At 35.9% G+C, this 15,102-nt stretch overlaps 1 protein-coding gene across 2 annotated transcripts; it reads right to left on the bottom strand.

Annotated features, from left to right (window-relative positions):
* Nucleotides 1-2,736: 2,736 nt before the first annotated feature.
* On the bottom strand, nt 2,737-13,199 carry LOC134747241 (AN1-type zinc finger protein 2A). 2 transcript variants are annotated; one of them, XM_063681846.1, is made up of 7 exons: nt 12,958-13,199; nt 12,738-12,780; nt 9,862-10,048; nt 9,174-9,328; nt 6,166-6,295; nt 5,818-5,935; nt 2,737-3,303 (listed from the first exon to the last, which is right to left on the bottom strand). In XM_063681846.1, the coding sequence occupies exons 1-7, from the start codon at nt 13,010-13,012 to the stop codon at nt 3,113-3,115; spliced, it is 879 nt and encodes a 292-aa protein (XP_063537916.1). In that variant the 5' UTR covers nt 13,013-13,199; the 3' UTR covers nt 2,737-3,112. The 2 variants fall into 2 exon arrangements, with proteins under 2 accessions (XP_063537916.1, XP_063537917.1); XM_063681847.1 differs by lacking the exon at nt 2,737-3,303 and having other exon boundaries at nt 4,032-5,935; nt 12,958-13,191.
* Between the last annotated feature and the right edge of the window lie 1,903 nt (nt 13,200-15,102).

Here is a 15,102-nt window from a genome sequence, read left to right as displayed (position 1 = left end):
GATATAATTCGTTTTTCTAAAATATGACAAAATATATCCACAGAAATATGCATAAGATTGAAATATGCACATGAGTGATATTTAATAATCATAACAGTTATTGAATGCCTCATACTTTTGCGTTAATGCTAAATGCTAATAACGATCTATTTAGGTTCAGTTTTTTTTTTACATTATTGTGATTTTGGAAAAACTGAGCAAATCCGTCTCAATGAGGGCTATCGTTTTTTTGCTCACCAGTTGGCGCCTCTGTTGATGGTGGTCCAAAAGACTAAAGAACAGCTGTCAGTCATTGAAGTGACAAGTGACATTTCGAACTATGGAAAAGACCACCATCTACACTAGCGCCCCTAGCGGCGAATTCATACGCGTTAGCCCTCATTGACAAGCATGTCATAATATGTCAAAACTTTTAATAGACAAAACTTTACTGGATAGCAATTATTATTTTATAATATTATACTTTTTTAAACCTTGAGTTTTTTAAGTTTGGCGAGTGTTTATGAAAATAAAATGTTATTTCATTGTGATTGACATCTGTGCATATTATTTATAGATTGTAATAATGTGGTACTTACGTCCCACAATAAAAAAGGAAAAATATATTAACATTTAAAATAAAAGTTATAGTCAACACAGATTTTTTACAGTCTAACCAACTTTTTGTGACAATACAGTAAATGCATAGTCTTTTTTTGGAACTAAATATATAAAATGCAATAATATAAGTTACATAAAGTTTGACATGAGCTTAGTAACTATTAAATATTATGAGTAAATTATACTAACACTAACGTCTAATAAATTGAACAGTAAGATATGTTTAAAATAATCATAGAATTTATAATTGAACATTTAATAAGTGCATTGTCAGGTAAAACAATCACATTTACAATCAACTAATTTCACACTGCCTCGTCCTATTGTCTTATGTTAGAACGAGAAAACTCACCAACACAGTACGTACTTCCTTTTATAATTAGGAGATAGATATTATTATGTGATGATGCAGGGGAAAAGGGCCCGCTTTGTTAATAAGGGCGATTTCTCATAATCGTAATTTTTGCACCATATTATATAAAATGTTCATATTAATATTATGCTGAAGTAGCGCTTATCCATTTAGGCATATCATTCCTCAAAGTACAAGCATAGTGGGATTAGTGAGACAAACTTTGACATATGTTAGGTAAAATCAAACCTCATGCCAGTGTCATAAACACTTAAAATGTTTTTTTTTTTACATAAATTTGCCTGTTATAAGCCATACTTATTATAGGCTTACATATGTGACCCTTTCAAGTAAAAAAAACGGGCCAAGTGCGAGTCGGACTCGCACACGAAGGGTTCCGTACCATTACGCAAAAAACGGTAAAAATATCACGTTTGTTGTATGGAAGCCCCACTTAAATATTTATATTATTCTGTTTTTTGTATTTGTTGTTATAGCGGCAACAGAAATACATCATCTGTGAAAATTTCAATTGTCTAGCTATCACGGTTCATGCCTGGTGACAGACGGACGGACAGACAGACAGACAGCAGTCTTAGTAATAGGGTCCCGTTTTTACCCTTTGGGTACGGAACCCTAAAAATAACTTACACCCGTCAACCTTATCAACAACTAGTAATGAGGTACCTTTTAACTGAAAATGCCACAAAAAGGTTTTCCTATACTTACTACTGGACCCAATAATGTAGGTTTTCAGATAAATACATGATCAAATATCATTGTTCATTGTCAGTCATGCTACATAAGTAGACTTCCACTTCGTGTTTTAGCATTAGAAAAAGACCACGAAAAATTAGACAGCAAATCTTTCTTCCTCGCGTTATCCCGGCATTTTACCACGGCTCCTGGGAGCCTGGGGTTCGCTTGACAACTAATCCTAAGAATCGACGTAGGCACTAGTTTTTACGAAAGCGACTGCCATCTGACCTTTCAACCCAGAGGGCGAACTAGGCCTTGTTAGGATCAGTCCGGTTGCCTCACGATGTTTTCCTTCACCGAAAAGCGACTGGTAAATATCAAATGATATTTCGTACATAAGTTCCGAAAAACTCATTGGTACAAGCCGGGGTTTGAACCGGCGACCTCCGGATTGAAAGTCGCACGCTCTTACCACTAAGCCACCAGCGCTTTTTACATATTTGCTGTCTAAAAATTAGACAGCAAATATGTAATAATAATATAGCATTTATGTTCATTTACATTATTTTGGTTTCATAAGTAATAGTTACTATTTTTAAAGCATTTTTCATTAAAAATACACGTCAAGATCGTGTAGTCTTTTCTAATGCTAAAAAAATGAGGTATGTCACTGTGCCAGTGAGGGCTAACGCGTATGAATTCGCCGCTAGGGGCGCTAGTGTAGATGGTGGTCTTTTCCATAGTTCGAAATGTCAAATGTCACTTGTCACTTCAATGACTGACAGCTTTTCTATAGTCTTTTGGACCACCATCAACAGAGGCGCCAACTGGTGAGCAAAAAAACGATAGCCCTCGTTGTTTGGATTTGAGCCATTGTCAATAGAGGTGACAGAAGGGTGCCATCTGTTGGGCATTAGCATAGCAAAAGTAAATTAGTCAAATCCTGATAATCTATATTGGACTGAAAGAGGAAATTTTATTTAAGAGGCCCACTGACTATCAGTCCGCCGGACGATATCGGCCTGTCAGTTAGAACAAAAATTTTACAGTTCCGAACAACTGACAGGCCGATATCGTCCGGCGGACTGATAGTCAGTGGGCCCCTCTCCATACAAGATATATACAGTGGTAAAGTCGAGTTCATAAATATGTATACATGTTTTTACCTTATAAGGTGAAGAAGTGTATACATATTTATGAACTTTACTGTACTACGTAAACGATATTGGACCTAAAAATCTTGAAAGTTAGAGTAATTAAGCATGCTGACAATGGCGACAGGGGCGCTGTGTGACAATTGAGAATTAACAGATATTTGACATGAGAACATTTTTTTTGCTACGGCATGCGCTGGGCATGACTGACTATCTCTACCATGGAATGCGAATACACGAATGTTACAACAAGATAAAAAATCTGAATAATTATACAAATCATCATCGTACGTGTTTCTTCTAGATTCTAGACGAAGATTAAGAACGGCAACATATACGTCAAACTAACGAGAACATATAAAGTTATAAACACAGCGCCTATAATCATTAAAACGTCGCAGAGATTTCTAGTGTTGGGTTGGGGGCCGATTGGGTCTCGTGTTTCGCTGCGACGTGGAGGTCGATTCGGTCCCCTAGCTTGACTTTGACTGCCTAAAGCTGTTAGCAATACAATCCAGTTTTAGTATGTACAGTAAGCTGCAGAGATAACTGATCCCCTCTGGATGGGGGAGTCAGTTATCTCTGCAGCTGCTAGTGTACATTGTGGCGAAAATTCAGGGGTAACCAACCTTTATTGCATCGAAACAATGTTATTGATAAAAAGTGACTGGTTGCATGGGAACTCCTGGCATAGTTAGTCGGGCCTTTCAGGTATATAATGAGAAAAAAATACGTTGTCAAATGGATCAGGTTCAGGACCATTGTGAATTTAATGACTAATTTATAGAATGTCTGAGTATGATTTGCTACTATAAATTAGTATAAATAACCTGTAGTAAAGTAAACTAAAATTAAATAGAGTTAGACCAAGAAAAGTCTGCAGCGATTTTGAAAGCATATGCAGTGCTTCAAGTGTTATTTTGAACGTCAAACTTCTATGAAATTATGACGAATAAATAACACTTGCACTGCGTGTGCTATCAAAATCGCTGCACACTTTTCTTGGTCTAATTTTAACATGTTTTTTTTAAATTGCAGTATAATAGGTTAGTATTTTTTTATCACTGGACATTGCTCTAATTATTTAAATAAGTATAATGTTAAGGAACAGGCAAAGCTAAGCATTAAGGGCCCATATCGATCGCCTAAGATACGCAACGCAACAATCGACCGATCGACATGAATCGATGATCGATTTGTGTGATCTTTTATAATAAATACACAAGTGAAGTGGCGTACCTTTACTCTTTAAACATCGCAAAATTGATCAACAATACATACAGATTCGAAAACAAAGCGTACATAAATAGATTACAATTTTAATTCGGTCTTAAATAAGATATATGCAGAGAAGGGTCTTTATGCTACATGCAGTTGGAGCATAAGGGCCCTTTTCTGATGGAAAGCCACATATTTTCAGGTACAATTGTAATATTTGTAATACATAATAATAATCACAGCAGAATGGTACATTTTCAGGTACAATTGTAATATTTGTAATACATAATAATAATCACAGCAGAATGGTACATATACGTAGGTTTAGCGCACCCCTTCGCTTTAATTTCGTGCAAATAAAATCTTACAATATGACGTAAATTGTTGTCATTTAAAAAACGTACCAGTTATAGTTGGTCAAACCAAATTGTGAGTAAAGAGGAACAAAAAAAAACTATACTTATCCTTTTCTTTTGGGTGCTAGTACTAGTGTAAGACAAATATAGTATGATACTCTCTGTCTATGTTTGAAATGAGACAGTCCTTTGACAAATTATACATATATCTTACAAGCAATTTGATCTCTTTATAAGTATTAATTTATTACATAAATATATAGGTATTTGTGACAATTAAGTAATATTAACAATAGTTGCGCATGCGATTCGAAACTGGCGAACGGACAAGCAATTCAGAAAATATCTCATAAGAGACTGGTCATTTTAATCACTTTTATTACAAAAAAAAATCACTGTCATTATTGTAATTACCCGGCTAGATTTTACAGACCACTGACAGTCACGTACAAGCTTTTCCAATTCCACTTCTGAGAGGCCGATTCGACCCCTAAACACGTTCGCGGACTGTGAGTTACGCCATAGGCAAATGGAAACAAAAAACTACGCGAATGCTATAGCATTCGTGTCCGCGAATGTGTTAAAAGACTACAGCACGAATCTTTCAAATATCGCTCAAGCTTTCTTAATCCTTCAAGTGGCATACGTCATTTTTGAGTTGTTGGTACTTTCATGTTATTTTAATTAATCAAATATCAAATTTAATTGACGTAATTGATCGGGAACCGGTTTCTGCCACTTGAAGGGTTAACCAATTCTCGCCATATATTAACCTTTCGTATGCCTTGTCCCGTATACGTAACACACAATTTGGACTGTAATTTACGGTTTCAAGGTTATTATTTCAGTTGCAAATTTTGGACAAATGCATACGAAGGGTTAATTGTCTCACAGAGCTAGTTAAGTTTAGGACCGTAGGAGATGTATTAGGCCTCCTATGAGACGTATATAACAGCAATTATGCTCTCAAAGCTCTTACCCAAGCAATTAAATCCCTTGGAGATCTGTTAGGCCTCCTATCAAACAGCACAACACTACTCTCTCAACACGCTCGTTCTATCCACAAACCCATCCCACATTAATATAAGCTAGTTAATAAGTCTAGGACTCTTGGAGATGTATTAGACCTCATATTCGTTACAACACGAATGATGCTCTCAAAGAACCCATCCCACATTATTCATAAGCTACTTTAAACTCTCGCGTTTTAAACACATATTTAATTATACGAACGGGTCTACCGCTATAAGGTAAAACCAATGACGCATTAGACCCGTTCGTATAATTAAATATGTATTCATATTCATAAGCTAGTCAATTCGTGGAGCCAAAGAGACCTCCTACGACACGGTACGCCTCTCACATAAGCTGATAAAGTGTAGGGCTGTGGGGATGTATTAGGCCTCCTAGGAGACGGTACAGCGCGAGTTCTGCTCACCTCCGACGCGGCGGGCGAGCGCGCGCGCGACGGCCACGTCTCCGCTCGCGCCCGCGCCGCCCAGGGAGGAGCTCTGCAGGGACAGCGACAGGGCGTGTGCTAGGGCTTCATCTTCCGACTGGAATAAACAAAAAAATATGTAATAAATAAAATAATATCTTAATAAACGTCTATTTTTATCCCCGAAATCATTTCTTAAGGGTGTAAAAAATGGGGTGGAAATTTATAGAGTGGACCAGTTAGGGGATGAAAAAAAGGATGGATTTAAAAGCAGATTTGTTTAAAAATTTAGGTACCCAAATTACTAATTCCACGCAGACGAAGTCGCGGGCAAAAGCTAGTATTTACCATATTGCCTTGTACCGCCTGCACGTCTTGTAGAGTGGCGACGCGAGCGCGGCCCGGGTTGCTCGCTATAGGTGTTTCAAATTGGAACTTATTCGTTTGACCGCTTTGTAACCTCGCCATGGCTGCCTCACTGTTGACAAAATAAAAATACATTTATAATTTTTTTATTTTATTTAAGATTGACCATAATTGTTATTTGATGTATTTGGGTAAAAAAAGTGCCTACGCCAATTCTTGGGTTTACTTGCCAAGCGGACCCCAGGCTCCCGTGAGCCGTGGCTAAAAATGCCGGGATAACGCGAGGAAGATGATGATGTTTTTTTTATTTATTATTTAACAGGACCTTTACACTGTACTGTTGTACAAATGTACATATCGGCCCTATTAAGTCCGCTTCTTATAGTTGCTCTCTCTGCGTCTCGCTGCGTCGCGCGCCGCTTGCGTCCAGTCCGCGGCCTTATGGGTTCTAAGTCATTCAAAAAGAAAAATGTTTAAGGAAGCTTTAAAAAATAATTTCATATCCTGATATAACGATACCGCAGTAAATCTATGGATCGCCATTATCGAATCGCCATAGTGTTTTTATTTGTGGTTGTGCCCATTTTTGTACAGTGGGCGGGACAAAACGTTGTATGTCGCGGGTCGCTGGTAACCGCGCTATAAACACCGAAATACATCAAATTCAAGTTATGCTTAATAAATATATTATAATCATTTTAAATATTCACTTAAGCATTTGGATTTTTTGTGGTTGTAAACTCGGAAACTATAAGAAGCGGACTTAATAGGGCCGATATGTACAATAGGGTGTCCCGAATTTTTTTTTTTTAGTTTTCACTAACGCAAGACCTCTCAAAAGTTGCGTAATTAAATGTAGATTACAAAAATATACTTAAAAATGGTATACAAGTACGGCATTAGGGTTCTACAGACGTTCAAAGTTTTGAAAAAATTGCATTTTTTATTCTATATGAAATGTTTCACCTTTAGCTAATTTTTCAAAACAAATAACCTTTTGTTTTATTTAGTTGTATAACATACTTGATATTATTTTTTGCGTGAAATGAAATGTTACCATTGCATTAGCATTTGTCACGTTTTAACTTAAAACTACCCTCAAATTTCAACTTTTGTCTAGTACGTTTATGACTTGACTCGCGAGCGTTTCCTTTCTGTCGAAGTTATTATTTGAGTTATAAAAGTACAGTTGTGTTCATTAGTTTCGATTTATAAGTATAAGTTCAAAACGTAGTGGCACTAAATGTGCTATATTGGCATCTTTCAAAAAACTTGATGCGCGACAGCTAGCAACCATAAAGGACGTCATTCGATTTATTTTGTTTGTCAAAAATAACCTGAAATCGAACTGTAATGAAAAGATTCATCAAATTCAGATGTATATGCGATTGTTTCTGAAGAGATCCATAATATTTGGACCAAAGCTTCGGTTCCAACTGTCACGAAGGAACGAGTTATTCAATTACTGAAACACTATTTCGTAAAATACCAAAATTTGAAAAGATATCCCAAAATTAATCAAAATGATAGTTTTAAAAGCAGTTTTAAAGTTGTGTTTAATCATCTGTGAAGCTTTTTGATGTTGCTGCTTGTAAATGCACTTCATTTGAATCTCTTACTACTCTTAATCCATCCGAAGAAATGAAATTGCTTGTCAACTTCTCGGTTAAAGTATACGCACCTATTTAGTTCCTAATAAAGAAAAATCCGTCTTTTATAGATGGATCCAAACATATTTTCCAAATAGTTATTTATTCTCGATTTTTTTCCCGAAAATCTGAGATTTGTTGTGGATTCATTCTTTTATCGAGAGAAATTCTTTTTTTGCCCATGCAGAAAACTTACTACTCACTAGAAAGATATCACATTCGGGACCTTGCATTGCAAAGAATAATAAATGCCAGAGAAGCTGAAAATGGCACTAAACGCAGGATATTTAGACCACCTAAAATAAACTTTTCTGTTACTGTTTACACCGATATTATTATATGGCGAGTGTAATGTTTCAGCACCACCAGTTCTTCGACATGTCTCTAACGAGGATCTTAAGATCATGACGACAGATAAGTTTACTTAAGCAGTTGACTGTCACACAAAATCTGTAGAAAGATGTATTAAAGTGGTAACAGAGGTCTCACAAAGTGTAATAGACGCTACTTCTAGAGATGGCTTAATTAGAAACAAGTTGCTGTCTCGTGCAGAAATGCCTCATTCTGGACACAAAAATTAGTCTAAATTCTAAGGGTTTGTCATTGATTATAATAGCCATTTTGTTTATTTTAGTTTATTTCTGTTACTTTTGACAATTCTATACCCTTTGACCATTCTTTTGTATTATTTTAGACGTACGGTATATTTCTGCGAAATCGAAAAAATAATAAATATTCAAAGGCTGGTAGAGCCCTCAAGATAACACGTAATTCAATTTTTTTTTAATTTTTCGTAATGTTTGTAAATTTATGCAACTTTTGACACCTCTTGCATTAGTATACGACAAAAGTTTTTTTTTTCATACAACGTCGGGACACCCTAATGGACACCACTCAGCATATGCTCTAACATATAGGTATATGCTACAGCGCTGGTCTTCCGTGGAGCCCAGGGCAAGAAGATAGCTCAGAACAGTAAAGGCAGTAACTAAAAACAATATACAAGGAAATTTTTTAAAGTAGATGTGGAAGTGAGTGGTTTGGTAATATGTGAAAATATATATAAAAAGGTGTAAGTCAAGCATGTATTTAGTTTAATATATAGTGGAGCATATATGCCTTAAGGCATTAGGTCCGCCATTTGTAAGTACCATCATGTATTGAGCAAAAAAGATTAAATAAACATATATATACATAAAATCGAATAAATAAATAATAATTAAATTTATTAAATACAATAACTAATAAATATTTGTGAGTTGGTGCTTCGTAGTTAGTTGTAAATAGGTTTTTAGAGAAGGCATCGATCGACGATTAAAGATTTGAACGAAGTGTACTTACGCCGCACGTTTTCTCTTAGCCGCCAGTGGGCCCTCGCAGGCGTGGTCCGTGAAATGTCGATGCTTCAGACAGTAATTAAGAGTACACTCGCCGCACACTACTGGTATCATCTCTCTCGTCTTGCAACCTTTGTAGGCGCAGCGGTTTGTGTAAACCTAAAAAAAATGGTTCAGTGAGCTGTAGACCTCCGTAAAATCCACCTTAATAAAAAAATTGAATCGACACAAAAAGTCCATATCATTTTAAAACTTGCTTACAAAATTTCACGAGAATCGAGTGAGAAATGCGGCAGAAGGACAGCAAGAGTTGTAGAAATTAATTTAGTAAACATATTATTATGATAATTTATTCAGAAAAACCGGCCAAGTGCGAGTCGGACTGGCCCACCGTGATAGCAAGACAGTTGAAATTTTCAGAGATGATGTATTTCTGTTGCCGCTATAACAAATACTAAAAACAGAATAAAATAAATTTTATAAATTTTTTAATTTTTTTAATTTTATTTTATTAATTTTTTTATTTTTTTATTTTTTCCCATACAACAAACGTGATTTTTTTGCCGTTTTCGCGTAATGGTGCGGAACCCTTCGTGCGCGAGTCTGACTCGCACATGGCCGGTTGTTTTAATATTTAGCGGATTTTTTTTTCTGATATTGATTGCATATTTATTTTATCCTCAATGTTTTACCTTTTTTCTCCTTTCTTTAGCTGGGTCAGACTGGCATTGGTTGTCTATGTGTTCGCTAACGGCCACATCTGGTCGCTCCCCGCGCTTCCCCGGCACGGGGGCCCCGCAGAGCGGGCATTCAGGTACTTGGACATCTCTAGTGTTCGGCGCAGGGCAATCATGGTTTATGTAGGCAAAGTGGTCTGAGCTGAAATACATAATGTTAATGAGGGTAAACACACAAAGTTTAATGCGGATGGTACTGAAATCTTTTAAAAAATGTATCATTACCATATCAGTTGCCATAACTGCCTGCCTGCTTATTAAATAATAATAAATAAATAAATTACACATGTCAAATTTAGACTTTTTTTGAGTTCCTGACAGTAGGAATAACTTATAATCTGTGGGTTTTTAACCTTTAGCTTTGCTATTTCACAGTATAATAATGTACTCTACATAACTAATGATATTCTGTCATCCGTTTTTAGGGTTCCGTACCCAACGGGTAAAAACGGGACCCTATTACTAAGAGTTCGCTGTCCGTCCGTCTGTCACCAGGCTGTATCTCATGAACCTTGATATCTATACAATTGAAATTTTCACAGATGATTTATTTCTGTTGCCGCTATAACAACAAATACTAAAAACAGAATAAAATAAATATTTAAGTGGGGCTCCCATACAACAAACGTGATTTTTTTTGCCGTTTTTTGCGTAATAGTACGGAACCCTTCGTGCGTGAGTCCGACTCGCACTTGGCCGGTTTTTTTTGGGTTCCTGACAGTAGGGATATCTTATAATCTGTGGGTTTTTAACCTTATTAAAACAATAATTTAGCTTTGTTATTTCACAATATAATAATGTGCTCTACATAACTAGTGTTATTCAGTCATACTACTCATACTTTTTTACATGCAAAACAATGTTTAGTATGTGGGTATTTTTGCACTTTGTAATTTTTCCTCAGTCACCCGTTGACCACGAACGCTGTAAAGAGTTCGAAACGTCGGGATGTATTATAAATTCAATATACGCGATATAATCCGTTTTCATAGTTTTATTTCACAATGTTTGAATGTTAATGTTTTAATTAATATGGATTGTCGCAAAGTAATGCCTAAATTAATAAGTTATTTATAATATTGATTGTCAATAAGCCTTATGTGTCATAAAAACAATTATTCGCACAAATATAATGATATAATTTCACTGGGAAAAACATGTGCTTATGCAAGTGTATGCAAGGACATAAAAATATGCATTAAATGTTTGTTTTGTTATCTGACAGTAACAACCAGTGTGAAGTTTTTATCATAATCATAAAAATGTTTACACATTCATTTTTTATTTAAAACAGGGTATTTAAAATTCTGAATACACAAATATTTACTAGTATAAATCAATATTTACTAGTACAAGAATTTCATACAATTGAATATTATGTACATGGAACTAGAAGGGTTAATTATTATATTTATTATTCACAACTTAATCACGTAAAATTTAGTTTTAAATTTACCTTCGAAACACTCCGAAAAACTCGCGCGCCTAGAAGATGTTGATGTCAACTTTATCCAGTTTTCTCCGAGACCACAGGGACAACGCCATCCTCGAAACGTCGTAGGTAAATTTAAAACGTAAAATTATTACGTGATTAAGTCCCATAGTTGTGAATAATAATGAGTAAAATCGTGAAGGGTTAATCACCCTCCATAGTCTTCTTTAGGAATTATCTTTAGTGGTTGGTGTCCTCAATCTACGAAGTCACCCTTGTACTTATGAAATTTGTTGAAATTTAACTTTAACATTAAATTAATTTGATTAACTTAAATTTAACATACACAAGTCTAAAAAGATGCAAGTCACTATTGCTCATGGGGTCTTATTCATAAAGTCATAAGGTCGTATTCATAAAACTTTACAGGCCTTATTTAGTTAAATTATGTTTTATCCCTTTCTTACAAATACATAAGTCGAAATACATAAGACATGTAATGCGTATGAATAATGCCATAAGTCAGTAGAAGAGACAATAATAAGGGGTCATCCATTAATTACATCACACATTTAGGGGGGGGGGGGTCAAGAAAATGTGACACGTTGTGACAAGGGGTAGGGGGAGTCACAAACTTTGTGATGGCACTTTAACTTATTTAGATTATTTTATACGCTGTACAGTTAAATAGCAAGTTTTTGGAATAATAATTGTTTTTCCTAATTGTTTTGGGTTATAAAATTACTAATATTTCTTTTGCCAATACTTAATTCGATTTGCCGATCTCATTGAAAAAATGTGACATTACACCAGGGGGGGGGAGGGGTTTGCCAAATGGCCAAATGTGACCAAGTGAGACAAGGAGCCCCCTCCTCAATCAAAAAACCTCGAAATTCGTGTGACGTAATTAATGGATGAACCCTAATGAATCAGCAACAAATTGATTCCTCATTGACACATTGATTGATGAACAATTTTTTATTACCATGATGGTGGCAAACAAGTCTGCCTGATGTTAAGCAACCACCATGGATTTCATGAACAAAAATAGAACTATATACACAACTATATACAGCAGGGGCCCGTTTATCAAAAGCTTGTAACTTGTAATAAAAGTGGAAGTCCCTTTTTGACAGCTTTTGTTCGAAAGGGACTTCCACTTGTATTACAAGCTACAAGCTTTTGATAAACGGGCTCCAGCTCTAGGCTATAATTATACTGAGATTTATGAATTAAAAAATACAATTTCACAAATGCAAGGCCAAAGCGTTCTCATTAATTTGTACTAAAAATGCAACATGATGCAAAAGGAAGTAAGTGTAACCTTAAAAGTAACCAAAAAATAATTAACTACATATTGGAAAGGAATGCTGTTATTTTAAACTAGTTAATAACTTACCAGAACGATCCTAGACACGCTCCACATTTCATGGGCAAGAAATCTGTAAATTCAGAATATCCTTATAACATTTACAGCATAATGTAAACAAGGTATTTTAAGAATTAAGTAGAAATGTTGCAAATCACGCATAGTAAGTTACGGTAACTTGTAGAAGTAAGTTACACTCATTTATACTGCCAAGAAAATGCCTAAACTTTAACATATTGTTATCACTTACCCAGTCTATTACAAGTGTTAAAAGCACAATTTCGTCCTAGGTGTGGAAACTCCATAATAATTGTTTTAACTACAACACTTCACAAGCACGGAAAGACCACTCCGACACTTCTACGAGGAATAAAGTGATTAAACTGTGCTACCCGTTGCAAAACTAATTTATACGTTCAATGATAATGAATTCGTCATCACATCATTTCTCAATAAAACGACATTTTCGCATCATTTTCAGACTCCTAGTTTATGAAGGTAGCTTTGACTGGCACATGAGTTGACATGACTGTCAGTACCAAGTCTGAAGCTTAGATAAAATATTTTTGGATAACTAAATTAAATTTATCTTATCTTTCATAACATAACCAAGTTAACCAACTTTTTTATTATGCGATAATCAAATCAAAACTAATCAACAAAAAAAAACAGTTTAGCAATAGCTAGCTTTAGTAACAGAAACATGTCGTCGGCCTAAATCGCAAACCTCGTAACTCAATCTGACCAAATTTTACAGGAGGCACAAAAAACTTCATTACCAAAAATTTTGCATGAAGACTTGCTTAGTATTTTCTTTAGATAATGTTAAGTTAAATTTAGCCATCAGATTGTTAAAAACTATTTTTTATAAATCACCTGAACCTGGAAAATTTGGAGTTACGAGTTTTTCTTGAAAATTTCTAGAAAGCTAATCGGGAGTTAAGAGTTTTGCTATAAAAATCCGTAAAAATAGAGGATAATCTTTCGATCTCAACAAGGTAATTGTGGATTAGAAAAATAAATAACTTGCAAATAAAAATATATTTATTAAACTTAAAAACAGAAAAGCCTCCTCTGAATTGCAGCGAGTCGGTACTGTCGGTAGTAGGATCCTAGGTATAATGCTTGTCAACTTCCTCGAGAGAGGGGCTTTTCTTGATGCTTTCGTTCTTCAACCATTCTAGGGCATTTATTTGTATGATGAGCACAGAATAGATATTTGTTCCTGAGTCATGGGTGTTTTCTATGTATTTATATATTATATATATATAGTTGGCTAAGTACCCATAACACAAGCCTCCTTGGGCTTACCGTGGGACTTAGTCAATCTGTGTAAGAATGTCCTATAATATTTATTTTTTTATTCAAGAAAAAGCCCCAAAGGAAGTGGACATGATGGAGTCCAGATACTATGACAAAAAATGAGATCAATTTCACCGTAACCGACAAAAAGCATATATATATTCAGAGACGTCTCAGTGATCAACAGGTTCAACGCCGGTAGTGATCACCGACTTGTTAGAGGCTCTCTGAATATCAACTATAAGCTCCAGGCTCCGACTTCCGACCTAGGCTGCTCTAAACTATTGTAGGATCTGAAGCATTTCAGCCGAACCTGGAGAACCGATTCGCTGCCGTGGAAAGCACAAATGCCGTTGACATAAATCAGACCCTCAAAACTGTGGTTGGAATCCTCAGGAAAGAAGGTATGAGATCTTGCGAAGTACAGCGTAAAGCCGGGAGGTCGAAGCTTTCAGAGGAAACCCTCAGGCTCATGATGGAACGACGGGAAAGACCCACCTGCCAAATGGCAAAAGAAGAAGGAAGGTGGGTGGGCCCTCCCTGGGTGGAAGAAGTCTTCACAGCGACGGGCTCTAAACAAGAAGATCGGCAAACTAGTACGACGTGACTTTCAATGCTCTAATACACGCTTCATTGAGCAAGCAATCGGGGGTCAAAAGTTTTTGTTCAGTCCCTTGGAAGAAGCCACCTGACGAAGTTGACCACAACAACTGATGGGCTGTTGTACCCTCCCGGTAGGGGATTCTCTCTGAAATCAAATCTACGCTTCGCACGCATCTTAGTCAGATCCCGAAATGAGAATTCTAGAATTGATCCACACACATTTTATGCGGCAAAGCTTCTGGTTTAAGATAAGCGGTTCTCATCACGATGAGCGGATTTCGTGGCTTGAAAAGCGATTTTTTTGTGTCCACAAGGTGCCTCCAGAGGCAAGCTCTTGAAACTAGTTACCAGCAGAAAACCACGTAACTAATCTTCATAAGTAAAGATCCACGCGAAGCAAACCTCGTATGTCCATGGCACGCAACCAAACAACATTTTTAATAGTCTAATGTGTTTAAATATGATAAATATCTATCAAGAATAAACAATC

Source organism: Cydia strobilella, chromosome 14 (assembly GCF_947568885.1).
Source record: "Cydia strobilella chromosome 14, ilCydStro3.1, whole genome shotgun sequence".
In the NCBI taxonomy this organism is placed as follows: Eukaryota; Metazoa; Arthropoda; class Insecta; order Lepidoptera; family Tortricidae; genus Cydia; species Cydia strobilella.
The sequence above is the reverse complement of the archived record's forward strand: the minus strand, read 5'-3'. Positions and strand labels throughout refer to the sequence as shown.

Excerpts from the sequence above, each read along its gene's own strand:
- LOC134747241 (XM_063681846.1), bottom strand. The coding sequence starts at position 13,012 with ATGGAGTTTCCACACCTAGGACGAAATTGTGCTTTTAACACTTGTAAT. Across the intron at positions 6,296-9,173 it reads GCTAAGAGAAAACGTGCGGC|TGAGGCAGCCATGGCGAGGT; the intron begins GTAAGTACACTT and ends TTTTGTCAACAG. Across the intron at positions 5,936-6,165 it reads AGGCGGTACAAGGCAATATG|TCGGAAGATGAAGCCCTAGC; the intron begins GTAAATACTAGC and ends TGTTTATTCCAG.